This window comes from Heloderma suspectum, chromosome 14 (assembly GCF_057233095.1).
Source record: "Heloderma suspectum isolate Gila_16-S chromosome 14, 16-S_ref, whole genome shotgun sequence".
Classification (NCBI taxonomy): Eukaryota; Metazoa; Chordata; class Lepidosauria; order Squamata; family Helodermatidae; genus Heloderma; species Heloderma suspectum.
This window is the reverse complement of record NC_139471.1, coordinates 25,675,456-25,691,529: the sequence shown is the minus strand read 5'-3', so window position 1 is coordinate 25,691,529 and position 16,074 is coordinate 25,675,456. Positions and strand designations below refer to the sequence as shown.

The following is a 16,074-nucleotide window of genomic DNA, read 5'->3' as shown; positions in this document are numbered from 1 at the left end:
TACCCTGGATTTTAGGAAAGCTGATTTTACTAAACTCAGAACAATGATCGGTAAGGTCCCATGGCAAGCGACGCTAACGAGAAAAGGAGTCCAAGATGGGTGGGAGCTTTTAAAAAAGGAAATTCTCAAGGCACAATCACAAGCAATTCCAACAAGAAGAAAAGGTGGAAGACAACAGAAGAAGCCAATGGGGCTTCACAAAAAGCTTAGAGATGACCTGAAAACAAAAAAGGACACATATAGGAAGTGGAAAGAAGGCCAAGCAACAAAGGAAGAGTACAGGCAGATAGCACAGAATTGCAGGGATGGCGTCAGGAAGGCTAAAGCTGAGAATGAGCTGAGGTTACCGAAGGATGCTAAAAGCAACAAAAAGGCTTTCTTCAGATATATCCATAGTAAAAGACAGAGGTAAGAAATGGTTTTTCAGCTGTTGAATAAGGATGGCAAAATGATAACAGATGACAAAGAAAAGGCAGAGGTGCTCAATTCCTACTTTGGCTCAGTCTTCTCCCAAAGGAGGGTCTATGACCCCCCTGGCAAAGGCAAAGTACAGGCTGAAGGGGCAGGATTGCAGCTTGAGATCGATAGGCATATGGTCAAGGAACACCTGATTACTTTGAATGAGTTCAGATCTCCAGGGCCAGATGAACTGCATCCTAGAGTAATAAAGGAACTGGCAGAAGAACTCTCAGAACCGCTGTCTATTATCTTTGAGAAATCGTGGAGGACGGGGGAAGTGCCAGATGACTGGAGGAGGGCTAACGTTGTCCCTATCTTCAAAAAGGGTAAAAAGGAGGAACCTGAGAATTACAGACCAGTCAGTCTGACATCAATCCCTGGGAACATTCTGGAGCAGATGATAAAGCAATCATTCTGTAAGCACCTTGAAAACAATGCAGTGATGACTCAAAGCCAACATGGATTTGTCAAGAACAAATCCTGCCAGACGAATCTGATCTCATTTTTTAGAATCATAGAATAGTAGGGTTGGAAGGGGCCTACAAGGCCATCGAGTCCAACCCCCAGCTCCATGCAAGAATCCAAGTCCGAGCATCCCTGACAGATGGCTCTCCAGCTCATGGGTTCCATTGTTGTATTGCTCTGACAGTCAGGAAGTTTTTCCTGATGTTCAGCCGGAATCTGGCTTCCTGTCACTTGAGCCCATTATTCCGTGTCCTGCACTCTAGGATGATCGAGAAGAGATCCTGGCCTTCCTCTCTGTGACAAACTTTCAAGGACTTGAAGAGCACTATCCTATCTCCCCTCAGTCTTCTCTTTCTGGGCACTGCACTTTAAGAAGGATGCAGACAAGCTGGAGAGGGTTCAGAGGAGGGCAATGAAGATGATCAGGGGACTGAAACAAAGCCCTACGAGGAGAGGCTGAAAGAGCTGGGCATGTTTAGCCTTAAGAAGAGAAGACTGAGGGGAGATAGGATAGCACTCTTCAAGTCCTTGAAAAGTTGTCACAGAGAGGAGGCCAGGATCTCTTCTTGATCATCCCAAAGTGCAGGACACGGAAGAATGGGCTCAAGTTACAGGAAGCCAGATTCTGGCTGAATGTCAGGAGAAACTTCCTGACTGTCAGAGCAATGCGACAATGGAACCCATTCCCTGGGGAGGCGGTGGGCTCTCCCACACTGCAGGCATTCAAGACGAGGCTGGACAGCCATCTGTCAGGGATGCTCTGACTTGGATTCCTGCACTGAGCAGGGGGTTGGACTCGATGGCCTTGTCGGCCCCTTCCAACCCTACTATTCTATGATTCTATGATACATGGTACTTCCTCTACCCCCACCCCATTTTGTCCTCACAACAACGCTGTGAGGTAGGTTTGTAGGTTTGAACCTGGTCGCCTCGGCCCCTGCCCATTGATCTCACCGTGCTGGCCCTCTGGGGGGATGGAGGGCGTCTTGCCTTCTCTCCGTGGGCTCAGTGGTGGATATGCCCCCCTCCACTCCCCAGGGCTTGAAGTCCCATTAGCTGCAGATGCCCCTGGGCTTGAGCCGGGGACCGTGTTCATACGAAGCAGGTGCTCTGAGGCTGAGTCGTAGCCCGGAGTGCCTCAGCCTCATGACTGCTGCAACGGCCCCATAAGGGTGGCTGGCATTATTAGCCGCCTGTTCAGACATGAAGGGACAGCTATGGTCTTAAGCCCCCCCCCCCCCCGCTCAAATGATATTTGATCTAGAGACCTCCAGACTCCGGGAAAGGGCGTTAGTGCAGTGGTAAGTAACCTGCTTCACATGGACAAGGTCCCCAGTTCGATCCCTGGCAGCATCCCCAAGAGGGCTGGGAAAACTCCTGCCTGAAACCCTGGAGAGCCGCTGCTACCAGTCAGTGGAAACCAAGCCAGGCCAGGGGGGCCGGGCCTGGCATGGTGTGAGGCAGTTTCCTGTGTTCCTTGCGGAGCCACCCAGTCCTGGGCTAGGTGGACCCACAGGCCGACCTGGCGTCCAGCAGCAGCTTCCGGTGCTCTGGAGTGCCCTTGGTCCACCACAGTCACACTTCAGCGGGGCTTTTGCAGGAAAGTGTCCTTCGTGGGCTGGGTTGGTCTTTATTTAGTTATTTCGTTTCACTTCTATATCACCCAGTAGCTGAAGCTCTCTGGGCAGTTCACAAAAATTAAAACCAAAAAGCATAGGATAAAACAATATAAAATATAAAAGCATTAAAGCCACAATACAACAATACAACCAGAATAAAACCTAGCAGCAATGCAGAGATTTAAAATGCAGATTATAGAATCATAGAATAGTAGGGTGGGAAGGGGCCGACAAGGCCATCGAGTCCAACCCCCTGCTCAGTGCAGGAATCCAAGTCAGAGCATCCCTGACAGATGGCAGATTTAAAACACCAAAGCTAAAAGACTAGGAAGCTAAAATGCTTGGGAGAATAAAAAGATCTTCACCTGGCACTGGGAGGAGAACAATGTAGGCTCCAGGCGAACTTCTCTAGGGAGCTCATTCCACAGCCTGGGGGCCACAGCAGAAAAGGCCCTCTTCCTGGTAGCCACCTGCCTCACTTCCTTTGGTGGGGGCTTCCGGAGAAGGACCCCTGAGGATGTTCTTAGGCAGACACATATGGGAGGAGGCGGTCCTTCGGATAACCTGGTCCCAAGCCATTTAGGGCTTTGAATGTGAATTGGGCCTGGAAATGGACTGGCAGCCAGTGCAGCTGGAAAAGTACTGGCGTAACATGAGGTCATTGGCCAGTCCCCATTAACAATCTCACTGCCCTGTGTTGGACCAGCTGAAGTTTCCGGACCGTTTTCAAAGGCAGCCCCATGTATAACCCATTGCAGTAATCCAGATGAGAGGTCCTCAGAGCATGGGTACCTGTGGCTAGGCTCTCTCTGCCAGGTAGGGACGTAGTTGGCATATCAGTCTCAGCTGATAAAAGGTGCTCCGAGTGCCTCAAGTGACAGTCCTGGGTCCAAGAGCCCCCAGACTACGAACCTGGTCCTTAGGGGGAGTGCAGCCCCCTCTGGAACAGGCTGAGCATCACCTAGCCAGTCTCGCCCTCCGCTGCCCTCCACAGCATTCCAGATCTCCTGGGGGCCTCTGGCATGGACTGCACAAGCCCAGCGCGGCGGCGGCAACACGATCAGGCTGGGCGGCGGCGGCACTCCTTGCTATCAAAGACAGAAGTGCGGCACCATGGGTGAAATGTTTGGAACGGTTGGCCCGTCAGAAGGCCTGAGAACCGCGCAGCGGAAGCAGACTGGGCTGGCCGGTGGCCTTGTTTTCCAGCTCCTCTGCAGCAGCAGCAGGAACGGCTGTGCAGGAAATTTGCTGGACTGGCCAACAACAAGCTGGCCTGACTCAACGTTTCCGTTTGGCCTCATTTCCTGTGGACTCATGGGAAAGTGTCCTGCTGCCGCCGCGGCCCAGCAGGAGGATCATACATCATGAGCTCCTCCCTGTGTCTGGGCCTGCGGAGCCCTCGGACGTGTGGCGCTCTGCTCAGAGTTACTCTGGCGTACTTTGCACCTGAAAGGGGAAAGGCTAATTCTGCCCCCCACAAATGCAACATGTGCCCGCCTCTTTGTCTACTGTCTCCTGCTCCTGCTTACTCCTGGGGAAACCTATCTGAATGGCTGCTGGCATTTACACTTACAAAGAGAAGGGAGCTGTTGCTTCTTTGTCCCAGCAGCTTTTAGTATGACCTGTGATCTTTTGCGCCTAGTATAGCTTAAGTCAATTACTGCTGCATTCCTAGACACCTAAGGAACACCGAGGGACTTATTTCTGAGTGAGTGTATGCAGGATCGTGCCCTAGGTCTGCATCACACTTTCTCCATCTTGGGACAATTACAGACAGCAGACTCTGTGTGCGGTGGGGGTGGGTGTTGATATCCTACTTAACAAGATCTTTTCCTCCCCACCCCTCTTTTTCTTCTCTCTTAACATCCAACCCGAAGAAAAACGCTGATCAGGTTGAACTCTTGCTTGCTGCTGTTGAGATGTTTTAGGGTCAAGCGAGGTGTGGTTTAAGAGCCCTGTGATTTCACAGAATCATAGAATAGCAGGGTTGGAAGGGGCCTATAAGACCATCGAGTCCAACCCCCTGCTTGATCTGGTGATGCCTGTTTCTTTTATAAAAAGGTGCTCCGTGTGATGGGAGCCAGGTGAGGAGAGAGGTTTATCCCTGTGCCATTTCCGCTCTGAACTGGGCACAAAGCGATGCCAACTAAGTGTGGAACTAGACATAATAGCAGTGCGATAACAAAGGTGGCCGTCGTCAAAATGGCCCCCGGTGATGAGAAGGGGCCGAGGGAAGTGCAGCCCCGAGACGCGCTGGGATGGGTGCCGCGTGGGCCGCCCCTCTGTCCCAGCTGCTGCTGCTGGTTCTCAGGAGGGGCGCGAGGGCGTGCGCTGCAGGGATGCCCCGGGTGGCCGGGGATGGACTGGGCCTCCCCGCAGTGGCCGATAACGCCTCAGGAGTCTCTGGGGCTCCCTGGCGGGGCTCTTCAGAGACGCAGGCCAGCAGCCAGGCTCTCCCTCGGCCAGCAGGGAGCCTGGCGGCGGGGCACACTGGAGCAGCTGGCCTCCTCCCCCATCCAAGCCACTGCATCCCCCCCGTTCCCTCTTTTCAGGCAGCACGTGCAGAGGCGGCTCCCACGGCAAGAAGTCCCGGCTCATGAAGACAGTGCAGACTGTGAAAGGCCACAGCAGCAGCCCCCGGGCCTGCACCCTGGCCCGGCCCCAGGTCCCCAGGTCCAGTTGTGGCACGTATGTGACGCTGGCCCCCAAGGCGCTGGTCTTCCCCATCTTCGTTCAGGTAGGTCTCTGGGGACCCGGCAGCAGCTGGTTGTGGCTCAGAGCACACTCCCCCCGCACCCCCCAGGTGTTTGTGCAGATGCCCTCCTGTCCTCCTGAGGAGGGCTTGCGGTCCGCTGTAAGGGGAGAGGACAGCAAGGGGGCTGAGGGCAGTGAGCAGGAGGCTTGGATTCAGAGAAAAGGTGGAGGGGAGAACCGATGACAGGAAGGACAGAGAGGGAAGTGCGCCTGGGCTGGGCCAGCAGAACAGAAGAGCCTTCCGGGTGCAGCCGGACCCAGGCAGCGCGGGCCCTTCTAGTCCAGGGCGGGTGGGTTTCCCACAGCAGCCCCCCATAAGCCCACAAGCAGCTCCCAAAAGGCCACATCACTTGGTTGCCACTGAATTTTACTTGGTTTTCATTCTATAAATCTAGCAAGTAAAACAAATCCCCCCCGCCACTGCTGCTCACCCCCTCCCAGCAGCAGCAGGTATGAAGTGGGCTGTTGCTTCTAGGCTTGGAGGTTCCATATAGTCTCTGTGACGACTGGTAAGAGAGTCTTTGCTAATGCAGGGGACTTTGAGCAAGGACATGTGTGAGCAAGGTGGAGAATCAGGAACCACAAGGGGAGAGTAGTAAAACTGAGGACTAGAAGCTTAAAAGTTGAGACAGAGTCCTCCTGAAGACATAAAGAGAGGGGCTGGTTCAGATTTTGTCTTGCCTCCATGGGCCTGGTGTGGAGCATCCCCCTGTGAATGGAGAAAACTCCTCAAGAGCCCGGGAACGTCTGAGAAAGTTTGGGGTGTGTTCTCGGGCAGTGTGGCAAGCTGGTTGTGCTGGACGAAGCCCCAGAGGCCAGGCCCCCTACTGTCCCTTCCGGGCTGCCCTCAGCCTGTGGCATGTCCATGGCAGCTCTGGCGGGGTCACCACAATGGGGAGGAACGGCACGGCACGTGTGGCTGAGTTTGGGCAGGAGCACACTTGGTCCCAACCTGCTGGGCTTGGGGCAGGTGGCTGTGGCAGGAAAGGCGCTGCTGCCGGTGGCGCTCTTTGCCTCCCTGCTCATGCGCCCCGCGCTGCAAGCGTTTCCTGCCTCCCGCTGGTTGGGACCACATTGGGCAGCTGCAGCAGTGCCATTTTCTGCTCGAGTTGTGGCTCGATAGCCGAGCAGCCGCGTCCGTCCCCCCGCCCCTCCGCGAAGGCTCTGCTCTCCTCCTAGTCCCCAGGCGACGCAGGAGTCAGAAGTGCGGCGCCCCCCACCTCCCGGCCAGCCCTGGCCACCCCTCACTTTGATTTGCCGGACCGCAGGCTGCCCGTCATCCAGATCCAGCCTCTTAGCAGGGGCTTGCCTCCACGAGCCGGACATTCTTTCTGGGGAATTGTCTCGCCCAGCCCTCAGGTGTGTCTCTGACTTCTCCTCAGCCTCTCGACCTTTGCGATCCAGCCCGGACGCTACTTTTGTCGGAAGAGCTGCTTCTGCATGAGACTCGAAGCAAGACTACAAAGGTAAAAATGCCGAGATGTGTCAGGGAGATGCTGACATGGGATGAGCCAGTGATTCCGCTCTGAAGTGCCTCAGGGACAAGGGACCCAAAAGATGCTTCCAGTCGCTTGAGCTGTGTGGGGGACCCTGATCCAGAAACACAGAAAGGCAGCCAAGTGGGAAACGTGGACAAGCCAGGGAGCCCGCCAGTCGCCCGGCCTCTTGCGCCCCCAGCCTCTGCTGTGGAATCTCCCCCTTGGGCCCCCTTCAGAAGCATAAAGGGAGCAGGCTCCACGCAGAGGTGCCCCGGGCTGCGCTCCCAGTTCCCATCAAGACCACCACAAGGGGCTCATCTCGGAAAAGACCCAGTGCCAGGCACTTCCAACAGGCTTATCATAGAATAAGAGGGTTGGAAGGGGCCTACAAGACCATCGAGTCCAACCCTCTGCTCAGTGCAGGAATCCAAAGTGAGGGACTTCTGACAAAGTCCCTCACCAAAGCAAACTTAGCCATCATGGAATAAGGGGAGGGGTCTTCCTATGGAGCAGCAACTGCTTAAAGAACAGAAAGCAGAGAGTAGCAACAAATGATAACTTCTCCCAATGGAGGGAAGCAAACAGTGTGGTCCCACAGGGATATGTATTGCGACAGGTGCTTTTCAACTTGTTCCTAAACGATCTGGCATTTGGAGTGATCAGCAAAGCGGCTCAGTTTGCCAATGACACCAAATTATTTAGGGTGGCAAAACAAAAAGGGGATTGTGAGGAGCTCCAAAAGCATCTCTCCAAACTGGGAGACTGGGCATCCAAATGGCAAATGCGGTTCAATGTTGTTGTTCAGTCGTGTCCGACTCTTCGTGACCCCATGGACCATAGCACGCCAGGCCTTCCTGTCCTGCGCTCTCTCCCGGAGCGTGCTCAAGTCCATAGCGGTTCAGTGTAAGCAAGTATAAAGTGATGCACGTTGGGGCAAAAAATCCCAACTTCAAGTATAACCTGATGGGATCTGAGCTAGTGGTGACAGACAAGGAAAGAGATCTTGGGGTTGTGGGGGAGAGCTAGAAGAAAATGTCAGCCCAGTATGCAGCTGCTGTAAAAGCAAACTCCTTGTTAGGCATGATTAGAAAATGAATTGAGAATAAATTTGCCCCAGTATAAATCTATGGTGCGGCCACACTTGGAATACTGTGTCCAGTTCTGGTCACCACACCTAAAAAAAAAAATACCGTAGAGCTGGAAAAAGTGCCAAAAAGGGCAACTAAAATGCTCAAGGGGCTGGAGCATCTCCCCTATGAGGGAAGGTTACAACAACAGGGATTGTTTAGCTTGGAAAAAAGGAGGGTGAGGGGAGACATGATGGAGGTCTGCAAAACTATGCCTGGTGTGAAGAATGGATAGGGGGACATTTTTCTCCCTCTTTCAAAATACTACAACCCAGTGGGATCATCCCATGAAGCTGTTTGGTGGCAGATTCAGGACAGATAAAAGGAAAGACTTCTTCGCACAGCGCAGAGTTAAGCTATGGAACTCATAGAATCATAGAATAGTAGGGTTGGAAGGGGCCTACAAGGCCATCGAGTCCAACCCCCTGCTCAATGCAGGAATCCAAGTCAGAGCATCCCTCCTCGTCTTGAACGCCTCCAGCATGGGAGAGCCCACCGCCTCCCTAGGGAATGGGTTCCACTGTCGTATTGCTCTAACAGTCAGGAAGCTTTTCCTGATGTTCAGCCAGAATCTGGCTTCCTGTCACTTGAGCCCGTTCCATGTCCTGCACTCTGGCATGATCGAGAAGAGATCCTGGCCTCCTCTCTGGGACAATCTTTCAAGGACTTGAAGAGCGCTATCCTATCTCCCCTCAGTCTTCTCTTCTCAAGGCTAAACATGCCCAGTTCTTTCAGTCTCTCTTCATAGGGCTTTGTGTCCAGTCCTCTGATCATCTTTGTTGCCCTCCTCTGAACCCTCTCCAGCTTATCTGTATCCTTCTTAAAATGTGGTGCCCAGAACTGGACACAGTACTCCAGATGAGGCCTAACCAGTGCTGAGTAGAGGGGACCTAGTACTTCCCGGGATTTGGAAGCTGTGCTTCTGTTCATGCAGCCCAAAATGGCATTTGCCTTTTTTGCAGCCACATCCCATTGTTGGCTCATATTCAGCTTGTGATCGACAATTCCAAGATCCTTCTCGCTTGTAGTGTTGTTGAGCCACGTATCCCCCATCTTGTCACTGTGCATTTGGTTTCTTTTTCCTAGGTGCAGAACTTGGCATTTGTCCCTATTAAATGTCATTCTGTTGTTTTCTGCCCAGCGCTCCAGTCTATCCAGATCACTTTGAATTTTGTTTCTGTCTTCCAAAGTATTAGCTATCCCGCCCAATTTTCTGTCGACTGCAAATTTGATCAGCATTCCCTGCACCTCCTCCTCCAAGTCATTACTAAAACTGTTGAAGAGCACTGGGCCGAGGACTGAGCCCTGTGGTACCCCGCTTGTTACCTCTCCCCACTTTGAGAAGGTCCCATTGATAAGCACTCTTTGAGTCCGATTCTGTAGCCAGCTGTGGATCCACCGGATCGTTGTTTCATCTAGCCCACTTTGAGCTAGTCTGCTCATCAGGATATCATGGGGCACTTTGTCGAAAGCTTTGCTGAAGTCGAGGTATATTATGTGTACAGCATTGCCACAGTCCACAAGGGAGGTTCCCTGATCAAAAAATGAGATCAGATTCGTCTGGCAGGATTTGTACATAAAATAACTTTAGGAACAGAAAGGCTGCTTTATGTTCCTAAAGCAACCCTCCCTGACCTGGTGCCCTCCAGATGCTTTGGACTACAGTGCCCAACATTCCTGACGATTGGCCATGCTGCCTGAGGCTGATGGGAGTGGAAGTCCTAAATATCTGGAGGGCACCAGGTTGGGGAAGGCTGTCTTAAAGCAACAAAGTGACTTTAGAACTGTAAAGAGTGCTTAAAAAAAAAAAAAGCATTGCTTCGTTTTTAGTTTTCCCCCCAAATCCATTTTTTCCTGAAAAAAAACCTGGGAAAAACTGGGGGGTTTTCCATGGCCTCAAAATTTCCGGAAATTTTACATCTCTGTTCAGGACAGAGAAAAGGAAGGACTTCTTCAGACAGTGCGTAGTCGAACTATGGAATTCGCTACCACAAGACGTGGTGATGGCTACCAATTTGGATGGCTGTAAAAGGGGGTTAAGACAAATTCCTGGAGGAGAAGGCTACCAATGGCTGCTAGTCCTGATGGCTATGTGCCACCTCCGGTACCAGAGGCAGTGAGCCTATGTGCACCAGTTGCTGGGAAACATGGGTGGGAGGGCGCTGTTGCACTCCTGCTTGTGGGCTTCCCATGGGGAGCTGGTTGGCCACTGTGTGAGCAGAATGGCAGGCTAGAAGGACCCTCCGTCTGATCCAGCATCAGGGCTCTGCTTAGGTTCTTCTCCTGTCACTTCACTTCCATGCCAGGAAAAGCTTCACCAAGTAGGGCAGCTTCCCCTGCTAGACTTCTATGGCTCCAGCTTTGCTAACGGCACGAGAGCAGGAACGCTGGGCAGCCTCCAGCGAGCAGTGCCAAGCCCTGGGCAACGCATTGGACTGGACGCAGCCCCACGGTCACGTCGGCGGGGCATGGGGCTCTGGCCGATCCCCAGGTTTACTCTCCTGCCTGAGATTGCAGACACTTCCCCGGCCTGCTCACCCCTCTCGGTGATGGCCACAGCCCTGGAGGAGCGCCGCCCGCGCCTGCTGGGCTGCTCAGTGTGGGAGGGCCGCACAGGGCAGGCTGCGTCTCACCCCAGTCGGCTGCTGCCCTGCTTCATTGGCCCGCTCCTGCGCCGGGGCACCCAGTGGAGCACTTCCCCCACTTCGTCCCGACCCCTGCGGAGCTTCCCCAGGCCGGGCTGCTGCTGAGGCACCCAGAGGGGCCCTGCCAAGAAGAAGGGGGCAGCAGAGCACCCCTGCCGGAGACCACCCTGTCTGCTGAGCTGCCCTCCTGGACATGCGCCCGTGAGGGAAGGCTTCCCCCACCCCAAAATGCATGTGGGGAGGGAGCACGTCCAGCAGCAGGGTTGTGCCCTAGCCCGCGTTGCCCTGGGTGCTGATGTGGCCACCTCCAGGCAGGGAGGGCTCTACAGGGGGGAGGTTCAGACATTCCGCCTGGAGGGACCGCACCCAGGAAGGGCCGTGCTGCACGCCAGCTTCTGGGCTGAGCAGGCGGCATGTTCTGGCGTGGGTGGGCGTGTCCAGGCCTCCCAAGGAAGCCCTGCCTGCGGCAGGCGCCCTGGCCGTCTGAAAGGCGGAGGGGCGCTGGACCTGGGCCTCTCCCAGCAGCACTGCCACTCCCTGGGGGGCCCGTTCCTCTCCTGGGGGCCCCCCGGCTCCTTTGCTTCCACTAGCTTCTTGCTGTTTCTTGACTGCTGTTTTCTCTTCCAGAGGCCAAGGTGATGGGTGGGGGTGGGGGTGTTTTGCTGCTGCTGCTGCTGTGAAGTTTGGCCTAGGAATTCCTGCTTCGTCAGCTGGGTTGGTCTGATCACAACAGTTTTTACTGTATCTTTTGGAAGCTGTTTCCAGAGCTTTGCTCAGAAAGGGAATAAAAGTACATGAAATGAATGCACAAACTAATGTTTAAAATGAGAGAGAAATGGGGGCACTGGCTAGCTGTGGAGTGTGTGGAGCAATGCCAGAACCAGCTCTTTCCCTGAATCCTCACTCCGGCTTCAATCACATCCTGCCTAGACTTGATTTCAGTCCCAGAGCCGCAGCCTTCCGAAATCTGGGTCCCAGGTGGTTTCCGTGTTGCAGGAGGACTGCTGTGCTCTGTTTCCTTTGCTCATGACCTGGAACCCCAAAACAAGAATGCAAGGGGGCTGCAGTAGCCCTCTCCAGATGCATCGGGGTGGTAAGGTGCCATCTGATAAACCTGGATGGGACAACTGATGGGATTATGAAAGAATGCTGGGTATGCTCAGAGTGAAGGGGTGAAAACAGAACTGCAGAAGGGCAGCCCCGAAGCTGGCTGGCCCATGCTGCCCGGCTTCCCACCAGGGCCAGCCAGCTGCCCAAAGGGGAAGCCCGCAAGTGGGATCAGGAGGCCCTGGGCACTCCGGGGTAGCCTGCCTCTGAGCAAGCGGGCTCATCCCCAGCGGTCACAGCCAATAGGAGCAGAGCAGATGCACCTAAAGGAAAGGGTTGCCACCGTGTGGAGGACGGCTCCTGTTCGGGGTTGGGGGGCTGCCCCCGAGGGGTTTCTGTTTGCTTGTGTTCCGTTCCTTGCAGCGCCTCCTCCCTCCCTGCTTCCTGTGTGTGGCTGGTGGTGCCCTCTTGGCTCCATAAGCCCTCAGTGAGCTTGATGGTTGGAGGAGCCTTGCTGGATCTGACCCAGGAGGTTCCGTCTAGCCTAGCATCTGGTTTCAGGCAGTGACCAACCAGGTGCCCACAAGCGGGATGTAAAGGCAAGAGGCCCCTTCCACGGCGGCTCCCCAGCAGCCAAGAGGCAGGCGGAATTGGAATCCAGGCGTGTTCATTGGCAGAGATCTTCACCTTTTACAGCTGTCCTTTAAAAACCCCTCTGTAAACCTTCGGATTGAAATAGACCAGGATTTTAAAAGACTGTGACACAGTGCTGATGTTCAGACTTTATTAAGAAATTTAAGTTTTTTTAAAAGGTTTTTCAAGTGTAAATTCATGTAGAGGAAACCTGGGTTTTTGCCTCAGATCAAAGGGACTTGTGGCCTCCGATACAAGGGACGGAACGGCAGCTGCTGCACCCCACGACTAGACGGAACCTCCATGTTCGGAGGCAGGCCACGGGCCACAAAATACCAATCACGGGTCCTGTTGTCCACGCCTTGTGGGAGGGCTTCCCAGGAGCATGTAACTGGCCTGGTGCCAGTGGGAAACAGCTCCATGTTGGAGTGGAGGGACCTCCACCAAACAGGACAGCATCCTCTTTACGGACTAGAACATGGCGGCCGGATTCCAGCCCGGCCACTGCGTGTCCTTCAGGTGCTTCCAGCTGTGTTGCTGGCAGTGGGGCAGCGGGTCTCAGTTTCCTACTTCCTGCCTTGCCCAGGTGACGCTCTTCGTCTACTCAGACCTGCTGCTGTTCACCAAGGAGGACGAACCTGGACGGTGTAATGTCCTACGGAACCCCCTTTACCTGCAGGATGTCCGGCTGCAAGAGGGTGAGTCCACTGTGCTTATGTGGGCAGTGGAGGCAGATGGATCCAATATCGTAGCCACTTTTCTGCAGACGGAAGAATTGGCTTGACAGAAGAGACCATCTCGTCCAGCACTCTGTTCCCAGCAACAGGCAGGCAGAAAGACGCCCCTGTGTGCACAGAATGCTGGGCAAGATGGACCCTTGGTCTGATCCAGCAGGGCTCCTCGATCTTCTCACGCCTCCGCCACCTTCCGATGGCTCCCGAGCAGCAGGTCTTCAAAGGTCTCCTGCTTCAGCTCAGGGGGGCTCTATTTACTTCTATGTGTCTATGGCTCACACCCTATCCCGCTCCTCCTCCAGGGAGCTCAAGGCTATGTTCGTGGTTCTCTCCCCTCCTTTTCTCCTTTTGACAGCCCTGTGTCTCAGCTTCTTGGCTGAGTGGAGATTCGAGCCCAGGCCTGTCTGGCCTAATGCCAGACTGTCATGGCCAATGGTTCTTGATAGCGCTACCCTCCTCCTTGAATCTGTCTGAGTAAGTGGCTTTCGCCACACCCTGGGTGATGATTTCCAGAAGTGCTGAGTGCAGAACTCATGCCTTTCATCACTCCTGAACGCATCTCTGATCCACTTCACTGAGCATTATGAGGGTGGGGGAAGTTCTGTCTATCCCCTTTCTCCGTGCCACTTGGAATTTTAGAAACCTCCGCTGCGCCTCCTCCTTGGGCGCCAGCTCTCTAAACAAGAAGCCCCACATCCGCAAGCATCTCCCACACGTGCCTGGCAGCCAGAGCGATCCCGTGCCCCCCGCGGATGGCCCTGCTTGGCAAGGGAGGTGGCATCACCTGGCCACGAGGGTGTGGCAGCTTCCTCAGGCAGAGGGCCCAGGGAGCTCAGTCCTGCCACGCCCGCTTTGCAGGCAGACGGAGGCCCTGGTGCAGCCCCGGCAGCTTCTCCAGTTCACAGGATCTCGGGCAGTGGGGTGGGAAAGGAGCCTCTCTCTGCCTGAAGCACTGGGGAGCCACTACCCTGGTGAGCGGGGTGGGCCGTGGTCATAGAATCATAGAATAGTAAGGTTGGAAGGGGCCTACAAGGCCAACGAGTCCAACCTCCTGCTCAGTGCAGGAATCCAGGTCAGAGCATCCCTGACAGATGGCTGTCCAGCCTCATCTTGAATGCCTCCAGTGTGGGAGAGCCCACCACCTCCCCAGGGAATGGGTTCCACTGTCATATTGCTCTAACAGTCAGGAAGCTTTTCCTGATGTTCAGCCGGAATCTGGCTTCCTGACACTTGAGCCCATGATTCCGTGTCCTGCACTCTGGAATGATCGAGAGGAGATGCTGGCCTTCCTCTGGGACAACCTTTCAAGGACTTGAAGAGCGCTATCCTATCTCCCCTCAGTCTTCTCTTCTCAAGGCTAAACATGCCTAGTTCTTTCAGTCTCTCTTCATAGGGGTTTGTTTCCAGTCCGCTGATCGTCTTTGTTGCCCTCCTCTGAACCCTCTCCAGTTTGTCTGCATCCTTCTTAAAGTGTGGTGCCCAGAACTGGACACAGTACTCCAGATGAGGCCTAACCAGTGAGTAGAGGGGAACTAGTACTTCCCGGGATTTGGAAGCTATGCTTCTATTAATGCAGCCCAAAATAGCATTTGCCTTTTTTGCAGCCACATCCCATTGTTGGCCCATATTCAGCTTGTGATCGACAACAATTTCTGTGCAGAGATATGTATTTTTCACATACAGTGCAACCCCACCTCCCTTTCTGTTCCTCCTGTTCTTTTTGAACAAGTTATATCCTTCAGTTGCTGTATTCCAGTCACGAGAGTCATCCCACCAAGTCTCAGTTATACCTATCAGGTCATAATTTCCCTCTTGTATTAAGAATTCAAGTTTGTTCTGTTTGTTTCCCATACTCTGGGCATTAGTGTATAGACATCGAAGACCATGTGCTTCATAGTCTCACTGTCCCCCTACATGTGTCTGAAGACTATTGTTGGGCGCTATTAGAGCTGTTCTCTCCGTTGCAGTGCATGCGCCTACGTCCATCGTTACCCCCAACTTTACATCTCCCTTCCCCGTAGGATTCAGTTTAAAGCCCTCCTGTTGAAGTTCTTCATGCTGTGGCCAAACACATTCTTCCCAGCCTTTGTGAGGTGCAACCCGTCCCTTGCCAACAGCCCATCTTCCAGGAAGTATAGCCCGTGGTCCCAGAATCCAAATCTCTCTCGCCGGCACCACCTTCGTAACCAGTCATTCACCCGGAGTATTTTTCGTTCCCTTTCTATCCCTCTTCTAACTACTGGAAGGATGGATGAGAAAACTATCTGGGCCCCAAAGTTCTGGAGTTTCCTTCCCAAAGCTTCAAAGTCTGACGTGATCTCTTCGTCGCTCCGCTTGGCGGTGTCATTTGTTCCCACATGGATGAGAAGAAAGGGATACCTGTCAGTGGGCTTTATGAGTGCAGGCAACCCTTCAGTCACGTCTCTAATCCGTCCTCCTGGGAGACAACATACCTGGCGAGTCCACAGGTCTTCGCGACATACTTGGGTCTTGATCCCACGCAGCAAGGAGTCTCCCACTACTACCACTCTTTTCTTCTTCTTGTAGGCCTGGGTTTCATCGCCTCTGCTTGACTGACCTTCAGCCTCTTGCTCGCTCTCATGCAGGTTCCCCTGTGATTCTTCCTCTGCAGGCTGTCCTCCAGTCTCATCCGCAAGTACCTGGAATCGGTTCCACAGCTCCCCTGCCTCCACTGGTGCAGAATGGCGTCTAGTTCTCCTCCTCCTAACTGTCACCCTTTTCCAAGGCATATCCTCTACTGCATTTTTCCTCACCTCAGCATTTTCCTCTTCTGCCTCAGCTTGCTGTTGCTCTTCAAGCTTCTGGTCCTCCCTTTGCTGCTGTAGTTCCCCCATTCTGTCCAAGAACTCTTCGTGTTCTCTTATTCCCCGGAGGGTCGACAGTCGCCGCTCCAGTCCACTTACTTTTTCTTCCAGCAGCGTGATCAGCTTGCACTTGTTGCAGGTGTAGGCCATGTTGTTCCCAGGCAAGAAAACAAACACTGCACACATCTTGCAGGTCACCACCACTGGAGAGTCTTGTCCTTCCATTGCCTCTATTCCCTTTTTGTGTCTAGCTTTGTGATTGTTCTAGACTAGCCTGTGCCTGCTCCT

At 53.9% G+C, this 16,074-nt stretch overlaps 1 protein-coding gene across 2 annotated transcripts in view; it reads left to right on the top strand.

The window, feature by feature from the left end:
* RGS3 (regulator of G protein signaling 3) overlaps nt 1-16,074 on the top strand; it is a 78,738-nt gene that overhangs the window by 12,121 nt on the left and 50,543 nt on the right. For both annotated transcript variants that reach the window (XM_084821201.1, XM_084821200.1), the window contains exons 6-8: nt 5,096-5,280; nt 6,680-6,763; nt 12,814-12,925. In XM_084821201.1, the coding sequence (XP_084677327.1) occupies nt 5,096-5,280; nt 6,680-6,763; nt 12,814-12,925 (381 nt within the window). The remainder of the gene's footprint in view (nt 1-5,095; nt 5,281-6,679; nt 6,764-12,813; nt 12,926-16,074) is intronic.